This window comes from Callorhinus ursinus, unplaced genomic scaffold (genome assembly GCF_003265705.2).
Source record: "Callorhinus ursinus isolate GAN/ISIS: 27379988/994484 unplaced genomic scaffold, GSC_fseal_2.0 scaffold18, whole genome shotgun sequence".
Lineage (NCBI taxonomy): Eukaryota > Metazoa > Chordata > Mammalia > Carnivora > Otariidae > Callorhinus > Callorhinus ursinus.
Window position 1 is genome coordinate 19167570 of NW_027397080.1, and position 23694 is coordinate 19191263.

At 50.1% G+C, this 23694-nt stretch overlaps 1 protein-coding gene across 2 annotated transcripts; it reads left to right on the forward strand.

The window, feature by feature from the left end:
- The first annotated feature begins 4752 nt into the window (after positions 1-4752).
- Positions 4753-23688, forward strand: IL22RA1 (interleukin 22 receptor subunit alpha 1). 2 transcript variants are annotated; one of them, XM_025857160.2, is made up of 7 exons: positions 4753-4871; positions 9046-9178; positions 10137-10315; positions 11892-12067; positions 17438-17576; positions 21422-21543; positions 22609-23688. In XM_025857160.2, the coding sequence occupies exons 1-7, from the start codon at positions 4829-4831 to the stop codon at positions 23557-23559; spliced, it is 1743 nt and encodes a 580-aa protein (XP_025712945.1). In that variant the 5' UTR covers positions 4753-4828; the 3' UTR covers positions 23560-23688. The 2 variants fall into 2 exon arrangements, with proteins under 2 accessions (XP_025712945.1, XP_073759710.1); XM_073903609.1 differs by having other exon boundaries at positions 21449-21543.
- Positions 23689-23694: the final 6 nt, after the last annotated feature.

The following is a 23694-nucleotide window of genomic DNA, read 5'->3' on the forward strand; positions in this document are numbered from 1 at the left end:
CTCTCTCTCTTTGTCAAATAAATAAATAAAATCTTTTTAAGAAAGAAAGAAAGGAAGGAAGGAAGGAAGGAAGGAAGGAAGGAAGGAAGGAAGAAAGAAAGAAAGAAAGAAAGAAAGAAAGAAAGAAAGAAAGAAAGAAAGAAAGAAAGAAAGAAGGAAAGAAGGAAAGAAGGAAAGAAGGAAAGAAGGAAAGAAAAAGAAAGAAAGAAAGAAAGAAGAAACTACAGGCAACTCAGATTTCTAAGAGAAATATCACTCCCGCCATCCCCACACCCAGACACCCAGGAGTCCGGGTTTTTGCAAAGGTTTTTAAAGGCCCTCCCTTGGTCTTTGGTTCCTCATTTTGCAACAGGAGGTTCCTGTGAGAGCTTGTCCTCAGAAACCGTCTAGAGACATAGGCATGTTTAATCCTCCCAACAACACTGAGGAATAGAGATTCTCACTTCCCTTTTGCAGATGAGAAAGCTAGGGGTCAGAGATTAAGCCACCTGCACACCTCAGATTCAGTGGCAAAGCTGGGATTTGAACCCGGGTCTGTCTGCCCAAAGCCCACATTCTTTTCACTTCCTGGTTCCCGGGGCACATATGAAACTGGACCGCCAGTTCTAGCATGAGACACAGATCTCCTTAATGTTTTGATAAAGAAGCATGGTCTTCTAAGCATGTAATAAGCTTCAGGAATTCCTTACCCTGAGAGAGAGCTGAAATTATAAGCAGAATCAATAAACGCTGAGCTAAATTTGTGTTTGTGTCACTGACAGTAGCCATGAAGGGAATTCTGGAATGTCAGGGGAGCTTTCCAACCCCAAAATGACTGCTCGAACTCCAAGGACCCTTAGAGGACTTCTAGACCAAGCCTCCTTTACAAACAAAGAAATTGAGGCCCAGAGAGGACACAAGACCCCTCAACGTCACCTGGAGTCAGGTGCAGGTTTGGGAGCAGAACCAGGCTCCCGACCTGGAACACTAAGTCAATGTCCCTGATTGACACAACCCCAGCTTAGAACCAGGGACTCCAGGGTGAGTCTGATTCTCAGGCTCTTCTCTAAGAAGAGGCTTAAGGGTGGGCTGCCGGGGCTTAGTTCCTTGCTCTCACCACCCGTGAGCGATCAGGGACCCCTTTCAGGCTCTCTCACTGCTGAGTTATCAACCAGGGGTGCTCTCCCCTCCCCCGGCGCACACCCCACCGCCCTCTGGTGTTCTTGCTTCTGCAAAACAGGTTCTGACATCCCTGGGTATTGAAAGAAGGGACAGAAGCAGGTCACATTCTTGAGTATTTGTTATTTTAGGATGTGCTTTTTCTTTTCTTTTCTTTTTTTTAAAGATTTTATTTATTTATTTGACAGAGAGACACAGCAAGAGAGGGAACACAAGCAGGGGGAGTGGGAGAGGGAGAAGCAGGCTTCCTGCTGAGCAAGGAGCCCGATGCGGGGCTCGATCCCAGGACCCTGGGATCATGACCTGAGCCGAAGGCAGACGCTTAATGACTGAGCCACCCAGGCATCCTAGGATATACTTTTTCTACAGCTTAGGGTGGCCACCGCCAGCACTGGCCAGCTCCCCCCAGCATAGTCATCCATCCAGCAAGCATGACCGGGCACTTGCTTTCTGCCAGCTCTTGGTAGATGCTGCGACATCAAGGAGAACAAGTTACACCTTTTGTCCCCATAGTCGGCAACGGGGAGAACAAACCCAGTGTGTGACACCCATGAGGTTGGGTGAGATTCAGGAGGCCAGGGGAGCACAGAGCTGGGGCTCCTAACCCAACCTAGTGAGAGGCCCACACCAGGAAGGCTTCCTGGGGGAAGTGAGTTTGAGAAGAGGTCTGGAGAATGAACAGGAATTAGATAGGAAAAGGGGGGTGGAAAAGGGATTCCAGGCAGCGATACAGCTTGGACAAGGCTCACAGTCAAAGTGATGCAAGGTGCGTTGGAGAAATTTATCAGAAAGAAAACAAATGAATTTTTCTGGCAATCTGAGCCAGAGCGAATCAGCAGGGTGAATCTGCTGCTATACACGTCAATTCAGTATTGGATAGTTGCTTTATATTCAGCCATGTGCAGGGTACAGAGAAATACAAGGGGTGCTCTTTGCACTCAAAATATTTTCTCCCTCCCTGGGGAGACAAGAACCATTGCATTTTAAAGACCGGAGAATGGGGGGCGCCTGGGTGGCTCCGTCAGTTAAGCCTCTGCCTTTGGCTCAGGTCATGATCCCAGGGTCCTGGGATGGAGCCCCGCATCGGGCTCCCTGCTCCACGGGAAGACTGCTTCTCCCTCTGACTCTCCCTCTCTCTATCTCTGTCTCTCATGAATAAATAAATAAAATCTTAAAAAAAAAAAAAAGACCAGAGAACGGAGTTATTATGGAACTTCTCAGAGTGATCACAACCATTCACTGAATACCCCCAGCAACCAAGAGCAGCTCATCCTAAAGTCAACTACACTATCATACTGAGAGCTATTTCCTTAAATCAAAAGAATTTGCCTCCTTAATATGTGCTTCCACTGCCCCCCTTGGTTTTCTTGTTTGGAGGTAGTTACATAAAAGGGGGCTAGACTCTTCTTCATGCAACCGGTTGGGGTTAGGGTTAAGGGTTAGGATTAGGGGTTAGGGTTAGAGGTTGGGGTAAGGGCTAAGGGTTAGGGTTTTTCAAAGATGGTGCTGATGTCTCACCTTGCCCTGACTTGAGTCTGTCCTTTCCTGTCCTAAACAGGGCAATAATACCGGATATTGCCAATGTGCAGTACCAGAGCCCTTTAAGTTGAAACTGTGGTGAGCTGAAATCGTCTTAAACAGCTCCCAGGAGAGGATACCCTCCCACCGGTGTTTGAAGAAGAGGAAGTCTTTCAAAGGGAGAGCAAATGAAACTGCAGGAGGTGGGTACAGTCTAGACAAAGGCAGTTCATTATGCCTTTTTGTTTTGCTCAGTAACCTTGCTTTTTTTAAATATAAAGTAATATATTGCTTATAAGTACTTTAGAAAATGCAGCTGAGCAAAAGAAAATAAAAACCAGCTATAATTCTACTATCCTCCAGAGATAATTCCACTGATATTCATGTTATAATCATATCATTTAAGACTTTTTCTCTATGTGTATATGTGGGTATTTTTTTAAGATTTTATTTATTTATTTATTTATTTATTTATTTATTTATTTATTTATGAGAGAGACAGTGAGCGAGAGAGAGAACATGTGGGGTTGGGGGAGGAGCAGAGGGAGAGGGAGAAGCAGACTCCCCGCTGAGCAGGGAGTCCCATGCTGGTCTCGATCCCAGGACCCTGGGATCATGGCCTGACACCTAAACGGACTGAGCCACCCAGGCGCCCGTATATGTATGTGTGTTTTAACCAGGCTTGTACCCTACATAGTATATGCCATACTTCCTCTCATTTGACAAAATCTAGGGAATCTTTGGCCACCAAACATTTTCTCCAGCACTATTCAATTGCAAGGTTGTGCTCATCTTGCATTGGGTGGCCAAACCATTATTCATTTAGCCAACCCTCTATTGTTAGACATAGAGGCTCTTCCTTTTTTTTTTTTCTATTTACTATTAAAAATGAAGTCTGAATGTTCCCCATTCTTATCGTTTTCTGAAATTACAGGAAATGACTGGCACAAGCCATACCTTCATTCCCCCAAAGCACAGCTCAAATTTGGCTCTTTGGTCAAACAAACTTTACCAAAGACTCAAAGCTGATAGAAAGAAAATATTTACAACACAGAAAATAAAAACTTAAATGCAGATTGCAGGATATTACATCCTACTACATCCAAAAACCATAGGCTTCTGGATGCCTTCCAGAGGCTGTTTAGGATCCAGTTCTCCTGCATGGTCCTCAGCCTCCTGCTGTGTGGCCGGGGCCAGACAAACCCTTCCCAGGGACACAGATCTCTGATTATGTCCACCTTAACCAGAGCCCAGGCCCCTTCAACCTCCCTGAGGCCCAGCAAGGAGAAAATCATTTCCTAAATACCCATCCCAATGAATTTCACGTTAATCCCTACAGATACAGCTCTAGATGGCAGACTAGCCACTCGGGTGAGCAGTGTGAATTATCATTGTCCCAAACCAAAAACCCATTCGTGAATTTTGCCCCCCATTGCTAGCACAGCAGAATCACTGAAGTTTGAGATCTGTTTTCTTTTCCGAGCCTTTTGGAGGACCCGGGCCCCAGAGGCTCAAGTTCCAGCAGCCTCTCTAGAAGGAAAGCTATCCCCAAGGTTGTCATCCCACATGGGGAACCTGCTTTGCTATGAGGCAGAAGGAGGAGCAGCAAACATCCTATATATTCTGCCAGAACAAAGCCAGGGAGTCACAGCTTTTCCTTTGCTAACAAGGAACATTCTGGAACGTATTTTCTGTGCCCCTGTCTGTTCCAGATGTGTTCTCAGGATAAATTCCTGACAATAAAATCACAGGGACAAAAGTCACAGGCATCTTGCAGGTTTTTGAAACACAATGTCAAATTTTTGCACCCCCCCCTCTTTTTTTTTGCCTCTCAGCTTCCTGATAAAGCACTGAAGAAGCCTTCGGTTGAATCAGCCACCAGACCAGATAAACAAGCTGGCCTGTCACTGTTACTGTTTTCAGCAACTGGGGAGGGAACTCCCTTGGATCCTGCCCAGGGCTTGGAATTCCCAAGCACACATAGACCAGACACCTTTGCACCTGGCTCCCCCTGCTCAGGCCCCACCCTCCCCTCCTTTCCCCGCCCCTGTGGCCTGGCGGAGCCAGTGCTGCGGAGGCGGCAAAGCTGCCCCTGGCTCCATCTGTGCTCAGCCCAGAGCCGAAGCCAGAAGAGGGCTCTGAGCCCGGCCCCATGAGGACGCTACTGACCATCCTGGCCGCGGGATCTCTGGCAGGTGAGTGCCCATTGCCCTGTGGTCACGCTCCCCGCCCCCCCCCCCCCCCCCCCCCGGCCCAGGAGGGTTGATCAGGGTTCCACAGGCATGCGCACAGGCATACATACACACACATGGCCCCAGGACGGCCAGTTTCCGTTTCTCCTCCACCAGGGCTGCCCTGGGTGACAAGTTTCCCTGGAGAATTGGGGAATACTTCAGGGTATTGGGGAGGATGAAAGGGTCCCTCAGACCTGGCTTCGTCCGGAGACTCAGCTAACCTCAAGACTCGGGGATGCAGCCAGCTGTCTGAACTGGGGTACCAGATGCCCTCACCTCAGTGGGTGGAGAATTGGCTTGAGGGAGGCAGACATCCTTGGACCCCTCGAATAATTCTGATAGTTGTACCATCCCTTCCTCTGCTTCTGGCTGGCACTGGCCCAACAAGGGGAGGGGGGAGAAGGACAGTCGGACAAACCTTGAGTGCGGCCATTGTTTCTCTCCACCACCTGAGGGGGGCCTCTTCTGACCCCTCACACTAGATCTAAAAGAGCATTAATTGGGGTGCCTGGGTGGCTCTGTCGGTTAAGTGTCTGCCTTCGGCTCAGGTCATGATCCCAGGGTCCTGGGATGGAGCCCCGCGTCGGGCACACTGCTCGGCGGGAAGCCTGCTTCTCCCATTCCTTCTGCCGCTCCCCCTGCTTGTGTCGCTCTCACTCTCTCTCTCTCAAATACATAAATAAAATCTTTAAAAATAATTAAATAAATGAGCATTAACTCTAGGAAACAAACTGAGGGTTGCTGGCGGGTAAGTGGGTGGGGGATGGGGTGATGGGCATTAAGGAGAGCACTTGAAGTAATGAGCACTGGGTGTTATATGCAACGACTGAATCACTAAATTCTGCCTCTGAAATTAATAATATAGTGTATGTTAATTAAATCTAATTGAAATAAAAAATTTAAAAAAATGAAAGAGCGTTTTCTCCCAGAAGGGCCAGGTCTGCTGCATTAAAAGATCTTAAAACATCAGGGCCCTTTTGAAAACAGGACTAAAGGGCATAGCTTCCAAATCCAATAAAGTGGATTTCTTGATTTATCATTATAGAGAACTTTCAGGCAGATATGTGAGATCCCAGATTGGTTCTCTGCTCCCGAGATGTTTCATAAAATTCAGGGAACTTTCTCAGGAACTGAAAGCATAGTCCAGACTGAAGAGAGGGGAGGGATGGCCTCTGCAAGGCCCCTTCTAGCTCAAGTGCAGGATGAAGCCAATAAAGGGCCGAGGCTTCCCAGCCCCCTCTGCTGCTGTCCCCTGTGTCAGCAGGTGGGATCCACAGTGTTTCCAGCTGCCTCCTGGGCCCTTCCGGTCTGTTCAACTCTGGTATCAAGCTGGGCATTCCCAACGCACTGGGCCCTTGTTGAGTGAGGAGGACTTGCTGCATCCCCCAAAGACTCCATTCTGGTTGGAAGTCTTAGAGGCTCTTGACCCTCGCAGATGGGGACAAAGGGGAAACAACCTTAGGAGTTGTTAAGAGCCAAGAAGGTTTTCTGGGCCCCAGGTCTCCTCTGCCCCAGCATTCTTAGGCTGATTCTAGAATATTTTGGATTATTTTTGTTTGTTTCCCAACTTGTTGACATAAAATTGTTTTTTTCAAGTAAATATGAAAACTTCCTTTCATAGAGGCTACCAGTCGGTCAGTTTCTAGACAACACATGTGTCCCCAGGATTTCACAATGTAGACTTTCACCCAGGAAGTGCAGAAACGAAGCAGGCTGAGGAATACATGATAGCTTTAAGGAGGGGAAGGAATGATCAGGGCAGGAGAGGGAGAGATTTTTTTTATTATAGAGAGAGAGCTCAAGCGCGGGGGGTGAGGGGCAGAGGGAGAAAGAGAATCCCAAGCGGATTCTGTACTGAGCACAGAGCCCGATGCAGGGCTTGATCCCAGGACCCTGAGATCATGAACTGAGCCAAAATCAAGAGTCAGATGCTTAACCGACAGAGCTACCCAGGAGTCCTAAGGGAGAGATCTTGTTAGCCCTCAGTGCCCCCTAAAAGAAGAGCCCAGCCAAGGTCCACCCACTTCATTTCTGGAAGCCAACTGCAGTTCCCTCCTGGAAAATGGTGCCAACCTCCTCCCAGCCTGGGCTCCTTACCTCCCGAGCATGTCTCAGCCCCAGCCACCAGGCTATCCCACCACAACAAGCCCACCAGGATACTGACTCCAACCAGCAACCTTCCCAATGCCGCCCCTAACCCACCACTTAGCGGTAGTTAAGCCCAGCCCCAGATAGACCCTGGCCTTCTCTCAAATCCCACCCGCCCTCTCTCCTGCCCTAAATTTATCAACCCACCAGAAGCTACCGTTCGGTTCTGACCTCAGGTGTCCTCCCTCCCTCATCTTAAGACCCAGCCCTGAATCCAGGACCACTCCCTCCAGATCAGACCCCAATTCTGCCCAGACTCAAATCAAGATGCGGGCCACACCTCAGGGCTCAGTAGCATAGCCATCACATTGTAGAGGCAGTAAGCCATGTCCTCCCCAACCCCCAAGTCCCCTAGGTCCTGTTCTGGGAGCTCCAGGAAGCCCAGAACACCAACATTTCTATAGCTGTTGGGACTGACCAACTCAGATTCAAAGAGGAACGTGGCCTTAGGATGGATGGTGGATGCACAGCAGGGTTGGGCTACCCAGATACTCTTCCCCATCCCCACAGGTGCCTCCTAAGCCCATGGACCCCTCTTGCAGAAATATTGTATGTGGACTTGGAGTGGGGAATAAATAACTGTCCACTTCCTTACACCATGGGCCTGTTGGTGGTCATGGCCATGTCCGGGGTGGAGCGAGGCACACACACGTCAAAGACATATGCACACAAGGCCCCAAGGCCTTGATGCAAATGGGTCCACACCTGCTTATTTCCAACCCCAGCAAACCAGGCCCTTCTGAGCATGCTCAGAACCAGCTGCCAGCTCTGGCCGCCATTTTCCTGCAACCCGTCTTCCTTTCCACAGACCAAGTCGGAGGGCTGAGAGAAGAGTTTTGTAACTAAAGGCTCCATTTGTAGTTCAAGATTGCTTCGGAGGGAGTGGCCCCTCCCCGGTGCTCTTCTTGGGGCTTTGGTCTTCGCTGCCCCCTCCCTGCCCTATGATATTCCCCCACGACCAGTCTGGCACCGCGATGAGTACTGCAGGCTCTGTCCCATACTAACCGAGACACTGGGCAGGTAAACCTCTCTGAGCCTCTGCTTCTCTTATCCCTAAAACGGGGGTAATGATAGTAACTGCCTCCTCAGGTTGTCAGAAGGGTTTAGTGAAGAGACTTAGCCTAGTGCCTGGCACTTGAAACACATATCACAGGTGTCAGCAGCCGCTCTTGTCATTAGTCTTTGCCTTTAGGTAAGTCAAATCATCCCCACCTTAGAGATGAAAACAGGTTTCCCAGGGTCGCCCTACCCGTAGGTGGCATCCGTCAGCCCCCACCCCCTGCCCTGGGCAAGTCTGTGCTCTGCCTTCCTCCCCGTGCCAGGCGGGCAGGGACTGGTTCAGCCAACAAAGAGGCGGGAGCTCACAAACATCCTCTCCAGCCCTGTCTGGAATTATTGACTCCGGGAAAGTTATTCTTTGATGTTTTAGTTGAACAGCCAACGTGTAGTTGAGCATCTTTCCAATATCCCGTGGGTGAGGACGCCCACTTCAGGTATGTCCAGAAGTGAAGGAGAGACAGTCACAAGTGTCGTCAGGGGCGTGGAATAAAGGCAGCACTAACACGCTGCCGTGGGGACGCAGGATGTATTTACATGAAAAGTCCAGAATAGGAAGATCCATAGAGCCAGAAAGCAGTTTAGTGGTTGCTTTCAGGCTGGGGGAAGGAAGGAAGGGAGAGGGACTCTTAACAGGCACAGGGTTCCTTTTTGGTGTGATGACAATGCTCTGGAATTAGAGAGTGGTAATGGTTTCACAACTTTGTGAATATACTCAGAAACCCCTGATTTGCATGCTTTAAAATGGTGAATTTTACAGGCTGCAAATTATAGCTCAATAACAAATTTAAAAAGAAGCGAAGGAGGACAGTGATAGTTGCAGTGTCTGGTGAGTGGGTGCTGGTACTGCCCTCTTCATCGGACGGCTCGTTGGTGGGCTGGGGGCAGGATCCTCGTGCCCATCTGCTCACCCTGCTCCCACTTCCCACAGCTCACATTGCTGAGGACACCTCGGATCTTCTTCAGCACGTAAAATTCCAGTCCAGCAACTTCGAAAACATCCTGACGTGGGACAGCGGGCCGGACAGCGCCTCAGACGTGGTCTACAGCGTCGAGTATAAAAGGTAGGCTTCCCCCTCCACATGACCTTTTCAGACTCTGCTCTGAAACCAGCCCTTCCAAGAAAACCCCCCGTCTATCATATGTCCCCACGTCCCACCCCACACCCCGCCCCCCGTCTGATGTGCCACAGCCTACACCACCCCCTGCCAGGCAGAGCTTTGTTCCTTTGTGGTTTCTTTTGCAAAGGGAGGATAAAATAATGGTTAAAAGTGCAGGCTCTGGAGTCAGACTGCCCAGGCTTACCTGCCATCTCTGGCCTTTATAACCTGGGGCAATGGGGTAATCTCGCCAAGCCTCAGTGCCCCCACCCATAAAGTAAGGACAGCAAGAGTACCTCCATCATAGGATTGTTAGGTAGATTAAACAAGATAGTCATGAGTGCTTGTGCCTGGCAGATAATAAAATCATTTTATTATTATTGGGGAGACTAGGTCAACAAAGAGTCGTGCCCACCCCCTCAAGCCCGTGCCCCTGTTCCTGCCCGTCTCTCTTCCTGCACAGAGGAAGAAGTTGGCATGGGCTCAGGGGTCTGCAAACCTGGGTTCCATTGCTGGTCCTGCCACTTCATCCCGTGGCAAGTCACTTTCCCTCTCTGAGCCTCAGTTCCCTCATCTGTAAAATGGGTATAACAGTGCCTGCCTCAAAGCCTTATGGTAACGATGGGCCCAGAATGTGAACTCAGACTGGCTGGGTTCAAATCCTGGCTCCCCAAATGCATGCTCCAAACACCTGCCCAAATTTTACCTCTTTAAGCCTCAGCTTCCTTATTCGAAAAGGAAGGAGAACCATGTCTGAACCTCACGGGATCATTGTGAGGACTAACAGATCAGCCACATAAGGGGCTTGGGACACAGAATGTGCTAAGTAAATATTAGATATCATTATCACTATTAATAAACCACAGGCCCGGTGCCAGGCCCAACCATTCAAGGTGTGCTCTGGCCCCTCCCATGCCTACAGGTACGGAGAGAGAGAATGGCTGGCGAAGGAGGGCTGCCAGCGGATCACCTGGAAATCCTGCAACCTGACCACGGAGACGGGCAACCTCACGGAGCTCTATTACGCCCGTGTAACTGCCCTCAGTGCGGGAGGCCAGTCAGCCACCAAGATGACCGACCGGTTCAGCTCACTGCAACACAGTGAGTGGGCGCCCCTCGCTGCAGGGGAGGGGCGGGGGGAGGCCCGGAAGGGCAGGGGGCAGTTCGAGATGAGGCTTTCAGGGAAGGTCGCCCCAACTAGAGAGCATCCCGTGCGCAGCTGGTCGTCTTTCTCCAGCTCCAGCCCAGCCTCCCGAGGTCAGTTCACCTTCCTCTGGCCTCTCGACTCCAGCCAAGGGCTCCTAACTCAGTGCCCTACTCCAGCCCTGACTCTTTCCCAATCCCCAGTCTTGGTCTGGGCTTCCACATCACCTCCTAAGGGGGCGTCCCCACTCTCGGCCCTAACGACCTCATTTCATGATGTCACCATCTGCTACTCTCTGTCACAGTCAACTGTTCATTGTCTTTGTGGACTCCCGCGTTCTCGGTCCCTCACGTAGGGTCTGGCATGGAGGAGATGCCCACTGCGTAATTGTTGAGTGAATGAATATGAGTTGCCAGACTCCCCACACAAGCTGAGCAGGTGGTGACGTTCACTAATGGACTTCACAGCCACGTGGTTTTCCAAGAAAAGAAAAAATAAAATTAAATGAGTTATTTTTTTCTTGGCTTATTCAATTAATACATATTTATCCTAGAAAACTTGGAAAATATAGAAATGCACAAAGAAAAATAAAAGAAGTCCAAAATAACCTGAACACTTAAACATAACCATGGTTACTAGCAACTGTCTCTACTCTTTTGTGACCTGGTTGGCTGGTTGCTTTTCATATAATGCCCTCAGGAACATTTGCCCACACCATTAAGTACTTTTGCACAGCATGACATTTCATGGCTGCAAAATGATCTGTTCTATGGAGGTAGTCTTAATTTACTTCCCCAATTCCCTTTTTGAGGACTTTTAACTCAGTTTTTCAATTTTATAAACAAAACCGAAGTGAACATTCTTCTAGCTCCAGTGTTTTCAATCTCGGAGGTCAATGGACCCTTGAGGGATTTTTATAAATTTGCTTCAGGGGGAGTAGGGCTCATGAATCCCCGAAATTGAGTGCAGAATTTTTGTATATGTACATTTTGGGGGAGAGAAGATCCGTAGCATTCCTCAAATTCCTAAAAGGGTCCTTAAACCAGTAAAGGTTATTTGGTTATTCGGAAAGTCACATCTGGAGACAGACTGAAGTCTCAGACCTGGCCTTTGAGGCCAAATCAATAATTTGGGGCACTGCGAACATTACTTAGTTTATATAGCTGAACCCTCAGTCCCCAAAGCTGTCATTGCCAATAGACCAGGAAAAAGGGAGCTCTGGGTGGACTCAAGGTGGGGATTGTGGAGGCAGGGACAAGGGCACCGTTTATCTAGGAGGCCAGTGCCCCTCTCCCTGGGTTCTGCCCACTCTCCCTTGGGCACCCCTTTGCCGGCCTTAAACCCAAACACCAGTTGCTTGAAGCACTTTTCTCTTTTCACCTGTTTGTTTAGCTACTGTTTTCAGAAGCATAGTTGGGGTTGGGGTGGGACGAGAGGGGAGGCAGTCAGTCATATCCCCTGGTCTGGGGCAACCTCAGACACTGCTGGCTGATTCCGGTCTCTTCTTTTTGCTTTTCTCTCTCCCTTTTCCAGCTACCATCAAACCACCCGATGTGACCTGTATCCCCAAGGTGAGATCCATCCAGATGATCGTCCATCCCACCTCCACGCCTGTCCGTGCAGGGGATGGCCACCGGCTTACCCTGGAGGATGTCTTCCCTGACCTATTCTACCGCTTAGAGCTCCAGGTCAACCACACCTACCAAATGGTAAATATATGTGCCTCTCTGGTCCTTCCCTGCCTGGGAAACTCATTTCCCCATCGATTATATCTGCATTGCTTCAAGCAGAAAGGAGATGTTTTATGTAAATTAGCATTTTCCAAAACACAGCCCTCCCTCTTGTAGATCACACAGACAAGAGCCTGTTTGCCTAATACCTTATAATATCCTGGAGAGCAACCTCTACTAACATCTTCAGATGTCCACTTGGGAAAAGGCTGAAATCTATTTCTGCTGCTACAGTTCTTTTTGCTGGTTCTTCACCATTTGCAGGAACTGGATACAGGCACTGTCTTAAGGTCACTAACCATGAAAGGTAGAAGGCAAGGGCATAAATGGTCAAATGTTATACAAGGTATTTCTTTTGTATCCAGGAAATATGTGTTTTCTCCCCAGCATATGCCTCGGGTCCGTAATTACATTGAATGACTATTCCCACACCCAAGATGTTTATAATCTAGTGGATGGGGAAGGAGCTAAAACAAGAATTCAAATAGCTATAGATAGAGGAAAATAAGGGTATTGTGTGGGGTGGAGTAGGGGCAGGGAGGTGGGAGGGGAGATGGCAGCTCAAAGAGTTCTGGAAAAACTTCCAGATCAGAAAACGGTCTGGTGTCAATACCAACTTCTAAGGCATGTCAAGTAATACACGCCTATTATATCATTTATGCCTTACCATAACCCTGTGAGGTGGGGGCTACCATCTCCGTCTTCTGAATGAGAAAACAGAGGCTCAGAGAGGTTAAGGCACTAACTCAAGATTGTTCAGCAAATGACAGCATAGTCAAGATTCAGATCCAGCTCTGTTCACAGCCCACATTTTTCCCTCCCTGGCCTAGACTGCCCCACCATGATCAGAGAGAAAAGCAGGAAAACTTAAAACCTTCCTGGAAAGCACAAAATCGCCCAGTTTGGCTGGAGCATGGAGACATGCAGACCAGTTTCTCATGCAGAGCAGTTTCTCAAAACATGGCCCCAAACCAATGGCATCAAAATCTCCTGCAGTATTTATTTAAAATGCAGGTGCCTGGGCCTTCTTCTGATCTACTCAATGCAATTCTGCAGTGGCACCTCTAGGGTCTGAGTGTTTAGTCAGCAACTGGAGTGCCTCTTACCCACCCTGACGTTTGAGACCCGCTGATGTAGGGGAGGCAAGGGAGGAAGCCTGGGCAGACAGGCTGGGAGGTAGAGGTCTGGGGTGGTGGACAGAGGAAGGTCTATTTATCTCTGTAGTCAGGGGAGCAATTAGAAATTACTGAGCAGGGCAAGTCCTTTTCACACTATCTATTAGTAAATATTTGGGCTTTAGTGAATATCTTATTTACAAGTTATATCAGTTTGTGGTCAGAGAACACACTCTGCACGATTGCAGTTCTTCTACATTTATGGCGCAGCATATGGCCGGTCTTGGTGAGTGTTCCACGTGCACTGAAAAGAATGTGTGTCTTACAGTTGTTTGGCAGAGCGCTCTATAAATACCCATTCGATAAAGGTGGCTAATCATGTGACTCAGATCTTCAGTGTCTTTCCTGATTTGGGGAAGAATTATCATTCTTTTCATTGCTGAGAGTATTAAAATCTCCAACTAGGACTGTGGATTTGTCTCTTTTCCCCTCTAATTCTGTGCAGATTTGCTTCTGTTCTCAAACACATACACATTTCTGACTGTTACAGCCTCCTGATAAATTGACCCTTTCATCGTTATGAAATGATTTTTTTTCCTCTAGTATTATTCTTTGTATTGAAGTCTACTTCACCTGTTATTCATAGAGCCACTCCAGCCTTCTCACACTTACAGTCTGCCTGGTATGTCTTTTTTTTTTTTTTTAAGACTATATTTATTTATTTATTTATTTATTTATTTGCGAGAGAGTGCACGCACATGAGAGGGAGAGAGAGCACAAGCGGGGGTGCGGGGCAGAGGGAGAGGGAGAAGCAGACTTCCCGCTGAGCAGGGCACCGACGGACATGGGACTTGATCCCAGGACCCTGGGATCATGACCTGAGCCGAAGGCAGACGCTTAACCACCTGAGCCACCCAGGCGTCCCTTCCTGGCATATCGTCTTACCTGCATTTATTGTCACTCTAATTGTGTCTTATATTTAAAGGGCATCTCTTGAAGACAGCCTTCTGACATCTCTGCCCTTTTTCTGAGATATAATTCACATACCATAAAATCCTCCCTTTTAAAGTGTAGAGCTCCACGGTTTTTAGTACGTGCAAAAAGTTGTGTGGCCATCACCACTATTCTCCTTATGCTATTAATCTGTTTTCAAGTTCTCTGACTCTTCCCTCAACTCCAATCTGCTACTAAGCCCATTCAAGTAGGATTTTTATTTCAGATAATATATTTTTCAGTTCTAAAGTTTCCAGTTTTCATGGTTTCTACATCCCAGTGAGATCTCCTAGTCATTCGTTATGAGCACATTTTCTTTTGCTTCCTTGAGCATATTTATACTAGCTGCTTGAAAATCGTTGTCTGGGGGTGCCCGAGTGGCTCAGTCAGTTAAGCAGTTAAGCCTCTGCCTTTAGGCAGGTCATGATCTCAGGGTCCCGGGATCAAGCGCCTCATCGGGCTCCCTGCTGAGCTCCCTGCTTCTCCCTCCCCCTCTGCCACTCCCCCTGCTTGTGCTCTCTCAATTTCACTCTCTCTCAAATAAATAAATAAATAAAACCTTAAAAAAGAGGGAGAGCGAGAGAAATCATTGTCTGCTAATTCCAGTACTTTGGTCATCTTAGAGTAGGCCGCCATTGATTGTCTTCTCTCCTGAATCTGGATCACGCTTCCTCTTACTTTGCACGTCTAACAATTTTGGAATGTATCCTAGATGTTGCGAATGGTATCGTGGAGGGAATCTGGATTCTGTTCTATTCCTCCAAAGAGTTTTGTTTTGTTTTGTTTTAGCAGACAGGTAATTTGGCTGAACTTCAAACTCCAAAATCTTAGTCCCATTCTTTCACCTTTACCTGGGCTGCTTGGAGTTTGCCCTACTCACTTTAGGGGCCAGGCAGGGATTTGTGCCAAGTTTATACTCAGAACTCGGGCCTCCCTCTCTGTGGCTCTCTCCTATCGGCCGTCTCTCCCCCTCACTTTCTAGCTGTTAGGATTGCCCGGAGCTCTGTCTTCTTATTATTCAAACCAGTAAGATGACAAGGTTTCTATTTAGGTTTAAACCATCCCACAAGGTGAAAGCCTGCTTTTAAGCTAACAACATTTTAAAAGATGAGAAATTCACCCAGTGACTTTCCCTGTTTCCTTTCTCCAGTATCTGCCTGTTTTTGCTTGCTCTCCAATGCCAACAGGTGGTTTGGCCAGAATTTATAGTTGTTGCTTCAGGGAGGATTGGTCCAAAGAAGCTATAAATTACTGGGAGCAAAAAGAAGAGAGACCAAATGTGAAAATGAAAGAGAGATCAGGGTAGAACGTTAGGGCCTACTGCAATGGTAGGGGCTGGAAATCACTGGGCCTGAAACAGGCCGGAGGCAGTAAAACATCTGGGGAAAGAGGAATCTTGGGACATGGCAACTCTGCTAGGCTTGTGTCACACGATCTTTAATGTGTGCACCTTCAACCGTATGAGTTACACAAAACAATAAGTTGCAAAATCTGTTTATGTACTTCTTCACCCACTTACACCCCCCCTCGAAAAATAAAAATAACCCTAAACTCTGGCTTCCATGTACCTGGAAAGGGAAGACGTAGCTGAAATGCAAAGAACTAAAGAAGAAAATTCTTAGTTTTTGAACACCCAAGAACACAGCTTCTGGCCCTTTAAAGGAAGGTTTATGGGTCCTTAAGGCCAATTAGAAACAAGGGATATGAGAGGGGCTTTGTCAAAAATGGCTTCAAGCTCTGGGTCTTGAATCCTAGAACAAGAAAGACACTATGAGGGGCACCTGGGTGGCTCAGTCGTTAAGCGTCTGCCTTCGGCTCAGGTCATGATCCCAGGGTCCTGAGATCAGGCCCCGCACTGGGCTCCCCGCTCAGCGGGAAGCCTGCTTGTCCCTCTCCCACTCCCCCTGCTTGTGTTCCCTCTCTCGCTGTGTCTCTGTCAAATAAATAAATAAAATCTTAAAAAAAAGAAAGAAAGAAAGACACTATGAACAGAGCTAGGGAATCACACACATGTGCAGGTTTGGGGCTTGGGAGGGGGCGGGACCCAGACTTGTAGAAGAGATCAGCACGTTTGGACATGCTGAGTCAGACATGCCCACGAGGTGCCGTCCAACAGCGAGCTGGAAGTGCACATCCAACTTGACAGCTCTTGCTAAGGTTTTTTTTTTTTTTTTAAAGGTTTTATTTATTTATCTGACAGAGACACAGCGAGAGAGGGAACACAAGCAGGGGGAGTGGGAGAGGGAGAAGCAGGCTTCCCGCCGAGCAGGGCGCCCGATGCGGGGCTCGATCCCAGGACCCCGGGACCATGACCCGAGCCGAAGGCAGACGCTTAACGACTGAGCCACCCAGGCGCCCCAGACAGCTCTTGCTAAGTTTGGGAGTTTCCTACACATTGGTGATCTCAGGAGCCGTGGGTCCAGATAAGATCACTTAGTGAGAGAGTAAGGAGGTTAGAGACACACCAGAAGCAAGAGTTTAAAAAGGAGCTCCAGCAGAAGGATCAGCAACTGCAAAGGAACAAGGTCTTGCTGTGGTAGGAGGAGCCCGTGTTCGGCACTGGGGGAGCCCAAAGCGCCAGGTGGTCTGTAGAGAGAGGTAAGTGGACAGGGAGGCAGGGACCGGGGTTTTATCCCGTGATATGGGCCGAGCCAGCAAAAGATTTAAATAGGGGAGCATTGGAATTATACTGATCTTTTAGAAATATCACTTGGGCACCAGGATGAATATGGAGGTGGACAGGGACAAAACCAGAGACAAGTGACCAATAAGGAAGCCACTTCAAGGGTCCATGCTCAAGGTGTTGAGGCCTAGTTAAGGCAGAAGTGATGAGGAAGGCCAGAGAGCGATGGATAGTCAAGGGTTTTTGATGTTGGATAAAGAAGGAGGAGGAGAAAAACCAGAAGGAGGGCTAATGATGATGGTGGTGGTGATGATGGTGGTGCTGGTGGTGCCGGGGGGAAGGTGTTGGAGGTGGGAGTGATATGGCGGTGATGGTGGGGAAGGTGCTAGTGTGGTAGTGATGGTGATGGTGCTGGAGGTGATGGTGGTGAGGGCGCAGAGGGTAGGGGAACAGGAACAGAGCATTATGGACTGACCCACCAATTTTTTGATTTGGGTAGCTGGGGGTACCATTGTACTGAGTGTTGCCACCCAGGCAGAGGCGTGCCCAGGCTTGCTTGGGCTCCATGTGGCGACTGGTGCCTAAGAGGAGTCACTCTGGGTTCTCTGTCAAATTCAGCACCTTGGAGGGAAGCAGAGAGACTACGAGTTCATTGGCCTGACCCCTGACACAGAGTTCCTTGGGACCATCATGATTTTTGTTCCAACCTGGTCCAAAGAGAGCGCCCCCTACGTGTGCCGAGTGAAGACGCTGCCAGGTAAGTTCAGCGGAAACCCGAGGGAGGCGGGACTCCTGAATTCAAATTTCGGCTCTGTGCTCTCTTCCCTGTAACCGAGGTGAGGTTTGGTGTTGCTCACACAACTGCAGGATTCTTAGTGTGTTACCAAAGTCGCCTTAGTTAATCCATCATTGAGTTAGCTGATGGGTTATCATTAAACACGTTTAATACCCCCACTCCAGCCTGCTGGGTTTCCTCTCCCTGGCCAGCTTCCTGCCTACCCTAGCAAAGCAAATTCGCTTTATTAACCCAGGGGAGATATCCTGGGAAATAATCTGCAGAAGGGAAAGCAGAGAAGATAAAAGTTTCCCTCAGTATCTTCCAAAGTCAAAGAATAGTAGCAGTGATGAGAACTAGCATTTCTTTTTGGTGGTTTTTTTTTTTTTTAAGATTTTATTTATTTATTTGAGAGAGAGACAGAGAGAGCACAGAGGGAGAGGGAGAAGCAGACTTGCCACCTAACAGAGAGCCCGATGTGGGGCTCGATCCCAGGAACCTGAGATCATGACCCAAGCCTAAGGCAGGCGCTTAACTGACAGAGCCCCCCCAGGTGCCCCGAGAACTAGCATTTCTGCAGTCCTAACCAGCGACCAGGCACCACTAAGCACAATCCTCATGAGCCATCTACAAGACAGGTGCGATTATCGCTTTGTTTTACTGAGGGAACCGAGATTCAGGGTGGTTAAGTAACTTGCACAAGGGCACGCAGGTGGCGAAGGATAGAACTAGGCTGAATTCAGGAGCCCGTGTTCTCAACGTGGCGCTATTATAGAAATCGTTTTGAGTCAGCGGCCCAGGGAGATGGTGCCTCATGCTCCCTTCCTCTAGCACACTGAAACTCGACTCTCATGTTAAGCATCATATTTTTATTAGTGTTCATGTTCACAGAGATAGAAATGTTGTAATGCTCAGAGCTGCAAGTTTAGAAGATGAAAGTGATAGTAGTGGGTCGGAAAAAAGAGTCTCCTCCTTAGTCATCAGCTTCAGGGTAATGATGTCAGTGGGTGATTTCTGTTTTGATGAACAGAGGCGAGGTGGCCCCTAGAGGCTGGGCCTGAGGGTAAACTGCACCTTGGTAGAATCATCATCGCATAGGTTCTGGTCCTCGGTGTTGTTCAGAAACTCAACTCACCAGTCGCCCCAAGAACCCACAAGAGACTGATTTCTCCAGCCGAGTCCCAGTGCATTCATTTTCAGGGGAAGAGGTGCCTGGTAGAGCAGCATGCCCTTCCTGGGGACAGCGCCCCTAGGGAGACCAGAATAGAACCTGGCGAGAGCAGAACTGGAAAAGGAATCCGCCTTAATGGCACCACACTGGGAGCGTGTATATGATTTGTGACCCTCTCCCCTGGACGGGCTGGACAGATCTCGCCCATTGCCGGCCCCCCTGCCCCCCATCCCCGCTTTCTGACAACATGCAGACCACTCTAGCCTTATCCTTTTGTTGGCTTGTCCTTACGTGATCTAGCTCACGATGTGATACCTTTCTTTTCCCCGAAGACTGTAGCTGCTTTTACATAATCACACTTCTTATTGGCTAGTTCTTGCTGACATATAGAAGGCACCTCATCCTTAAAAATAAAGTATATGAATAACAATTCCTACCGTTTATTAAGTACTCCATTGCCACGCACTGTGTTAAATGCTCTACGTATATTATCCCACTGAATTTTTATAACAACCTTGCAGGTTGGGTAGTTTCATCCACATCTGACAGAGGAAGAACTCTGAACTCTGGCTCAGAGAGGCTAAAGAGCTCGCCAGTAACCACACAGCTGGTCCGTGAACCTAGTTCGTTCATCTGGTCTTGAAGCCAGCACCTTGCAATTTTGTTTACAGCTAGGCCTCTCTATTGCACATTTATTCCTCTTATTTCCATTTCAGAGTGATAGATCCTGCCCTTGACCGCATATCCTGTGGTCTCTTCTTATCCCTGGAGTCCAGAATTCCCACTTTACCTCTCGGGATGTCTGGGAGGGTCACAGAGCAACATCCCAGTATCTTGATATTGGAAAGGACTCTCACCCCATTTCCAATTTTTACAGATAAGGAAGCAAAGGCATCTTTGTGCAGTGCCTGTGAGGAGAGCTTTGTAGGTGTCCATGACAAGCCTGTTTCCCACTGAGTAGCTGTGTGACCTTGGTCAAGGCACTTAGCCTCTCTGACACCCAGCTTCATTATTCCTGAGAAGGAAGCATCTCTGGCCCTCTCTGTTTGGTGCAATATCAGAGGTAAATCACGCCACACAGGGCAAACAGTAGGAGCTTAATAACTGCTGGCCACTGTTCTCAGTACGGAGTAGCCCAGAGACAGTCGTGCAGCAGAGAGAAGGCTTCTCAGCGTGCTGGCGGCCGAGCCAGACCCCTAACAGCCCACATTCCGGGGTGCTTTCCATTACTTCCTCCTGCCTTCCCATGCGTGAAATGGCACATGGGAATGTTCCAAGTCCCCGTCCTACCCTGCCAGAGGAGCGGTGGTGTTCCCCCACCAGTAGGCCTTCTGGTCCTGTCTTCTCCCTGAAGCAGCAACGGGACTATCACGTGATGGGGGACAGGGCATCACTGAAGTGGGAAGCTGACCCAGGGAGGCCCAAGACTCACGGACCGGAAGTGGAGGCTCTAGAGATTCCCGGGGTTCACAGCGATTGCCAAGGTCCCTGGCAGCCGGTGATCAGCACCCCACGCTGAAGGCACCTGGGGGAACGGAAGGAGGGTGGCCTGGAGAGTCAAAACCCCTGGAGAACACAAATCGCCCGTTTTAGCAAAAAATTCCAACTACGGCTTCCTTAACCTGCCCCCCTGCCCCCAGTCCCTCTGGGGCTGGTGACAGGAAGTATGTCATGCCAAGAACTGGCTGCGCCCATCCCGAGGGTGCGGGACCACAGGGAGAGGGCTCCACACTAAAGCCTTTAGTCGTCCTTCTGCTTCCCCTTTAGCAAGGGTGGTGCCGCACAGGCTCCATCCCAAGCAAGGTCTTCCTAACACCCAGCTTGTTACCTTTGTAGGGGGGCAGGCCCCTCCCATTGCCACCTCCCTCCCTCTGCCTCCAGCCAGAGCCCCCTGCCAGGGAGGGCAAGAGAGGCCTGTTTAGAAGGCTCTGCTCTGGCCTTGCTCTGGCCACGGCCTTCCCCACAAGATGAAGAAGAGTCTGTAGGTCCAAATGTACAGGTCCCCCTAGAGCCTGTGACCTCCCTTCTAGCCCACACTCTGTGTACCTGGGACCCTGAAATGCCCTGTACAAATGCCCTGAGCCTGTGTCCAGTCTAACGGATCTGTCCCTTGCATCCTTTCTCCAGAGAGGAGATCCTCTGTTGATGTGCAGAGCCTCAGCCCAAAGGGTGGCCAGTAGGAAGCTATGTGTTGAGGGGCATGGATGAGCTTGGCCATGTGGGCTGGGGAGTCCACATCCATGTGCATGGTGGGCAGAGAGGGATGGAGCTGCGGTGGGCCAGGGCACCGTGGCAGGCTCTCCCTGCCCCTCCACATGTCAGCATGGGACCCCAAGGAGTCCCAAGAATTCAAAACTCAAACCTGGCCTTCCAGGTTGTGATGAAAAGTATATTTGTCAGGGCAGGAACATACAACGTATGTTACTGAGTGTAGGAATATGATTTGTAAATTCTGGAAATTTAGCCATCTAGTATGCGACCCTCTACTTGTGCTCCTGACCCAGTCCCTCACATGCTGGGGGCAGGAGAGGCCTTCCCAAGCCCGGCCCGAGAGGGCCAGGAGGAAAAGCACCCAGCCCACAGCATCCACATGGGATCGGGCCCAGACCAGATCCCAGCCTCAGAGATCCCTGCTCTGGCCCCTGTGCTCCCCTAGATCGGACGTGGACATACTCCTTCTCAGGTGCCTTCCTGTTCTCCATGGGCTTCCTCGTCGCCGGGCTCTGCTACCTCAGCTACAGATACGTCACCAAGCCGCCGCCGCCTCCCAACTCCCTGGTGAGCAGTTGCACGTGGGGCAGGAGAGAGAGGTCCAGGGGTGATGGGGGAAGAACCCCAAAGCAGCAGGGGATATGGGCCCAGGGATCCCTGGCTCTCCCTGAAGGGCAGGGATAAGCACACAGTGCAGAAAATTAGGCCTCGTTTCTGCTCTCCAACCTGAAGTCTTACAAAGACAGGGCCCAGCAGGGTGTATCGGAGAAGGGTAGGTGACTGGGAATAGTGGGCTTGGAATAGAAACCCACGCAACTTGAAAGCATCCATGTCCAGGCAGGTAACATAGGACCTGAGAGCACAGGCCTTTGCGAGGGGCCGAGGAGGGGTGGGCACTGTGGGGAGCCCTGGGGCTCACACCCTGTCAATATGGGCAGCCAAGTACTGCCGCCTGGGAACGCGGGCCAGTGTTGCCAGGTCCTCTAAGCCCCGTATAAACCTCCCAAGTCCCACTGGCAGCCCTAATATGGCGGCCAGCCCTGGCTCTGTGCTAAAGTAGCAGGGTCTGCTGCTGCAGGGGCCTGATCTGACCAGTCTGGGGCTCTAGGAGCTGGCTCTTGTTTACTATGTGAGGGACAGGGGGGGTCTGAGGGCATTTCGCTCAACGTCAAAGCCCGCATGAACCATTTCCTATAAAACTCTCCCGGCTTCCCCTTATCCCCTCTCCTTTCACACCTGGCTCCCTCCGTCAGGCTCTTAAGTGAGTGAGGAGCAGTGTGGGCCACCACCTCGAGAATGTACCCCAAGGCAACCTCCAATCTGAGTTATCTACTTCCTGGATTATCTACCTTCTAGAGAAGCCACAGGCTACATCTCTCTCCTGGGGATAACCCAGATTTTAGAAGTGGCTCTCACCTAAAGGGCTGGGAGCCCTGTCCCTTCAGGGAGGCCCAGCACTTAGAGGAATCTCTGGGAAAGCCAAGGGGATGTGCGGCATGTGCATTTTGAAAAGTCCCCTAAGTGGTCTACCCCATCCCGTGCACCTCCCCATGGAGGACCCCAACCATCCACGGCCCCCTCAGGGGGCTTAGAACATGCTCTAACGGGTGGACTGTTGCTGTCCCTGCACAGAATGTCCAGCGAGTACTGACCTTCCAGCCTCTGAGGTTCATCCAGGAGCACGTGCTGATCCCCGTCTTTGACCTGAGCAGCCCCAGCAGTCTGGCCCAGCCCGTCCAGTACTCCCAAGTCAAGGTCTCCGGGCCCAGGGAGCCCCCGGAAGCCCCACCACTGCACAGCCTATCTGAGATCGCCTATCTCGGGCAGCCAGACATCTCCATCCTCCGGCCCTCTGGAGTGCCACCTCACCAGACACTCTCTCCACTGTCCTACACACCCCAGGCTGCCCCCGAAGTCAGGCCCCCCTCCTATCCACCTCAGGTAACCCCCGAAGCTAAACCTCCATTCTACACTGCACAGGCCATGTCTGAGGTCCAGCCTTCCTCCTATGCCCCTCAGACCACTCCAGACTGCTGGCCTTCCTATGGGACCTGTGGGGAAGGCTCTGGCAAAGACTCCCCACCTGTGACACTCTCCAGTCCCAAACACCTCAGGACTAAAGGTCAGCTCCAGAAAAAGGCACCAGCTGGAACCTGTATCCCAGATGGCCTTTCTCTGCAAGGGGTGACATCCTTGAATATGGAGGACCCCCAAGAAGCACATTTCTTCCAGCAGCATCTGGGAGTTCACACGGACAGAGTACCTGACCCCAGTGTGCTACACAGAGGGGAAGCAGGGACACCATCGTACCTAAAGGGTCAGCTCCCCCTCCTCTCTTCTGTCCAGATCAAGGGCCACCCGGTATCCCTCCCTTTGCACACTCCTTCCCTCTCATGTTCCCCCACAGACCAAGAACCAAATCCCTGGGGCCTCTTGGAGTCCCTCGTGTGTCCCAGGGATGAGGGTTCCATGTCTGAGATGGAGGCCCTGAGCCCAGCCTCTCAGGCCTCAGACCTGGAGCAGCCCACAGAACTTGACTCTCTGTTCAGAGGCCTGGCCCTGATCGTGCAGTGGGAGGCCTGAGCAGAGAACAGGGCAAGCCTGGGGCTTCCTCCTCGTCCCCACCCAAGCTCACATCATTGGCCATCGCTCCCACACCCAACCTTGCTGCATGCTCTGCAGCCCCGCCTCAGGGAAGTTCCCTTGAAAGAACCAAAG

Excerpts from the sequence above, each read along its gene's own strand:
- IL22RA1 (XM_025857160.2), top strand. The coding sequence starts at position 4,829 with ATGAGGACGCTACTGACCATCCTGGCCGCGGGATCTCTGGCAG. Across the intron at positions 4,872-9,045 it reads GGCCGCGGGATCTCTGGCAG|CTCACATTGCTGAGGACACC; the intron begins GTGAGTGCCCAT and ends CACTTCCCACAG. Across the intron at positions 21,544-22,608 it reads CGCCGCCTCCCAACTCCCTG|AATGTCCAGCGAGTACTGAC; the intron begins GTGAGCAGTTGC and ends GTCCCTGCACAG.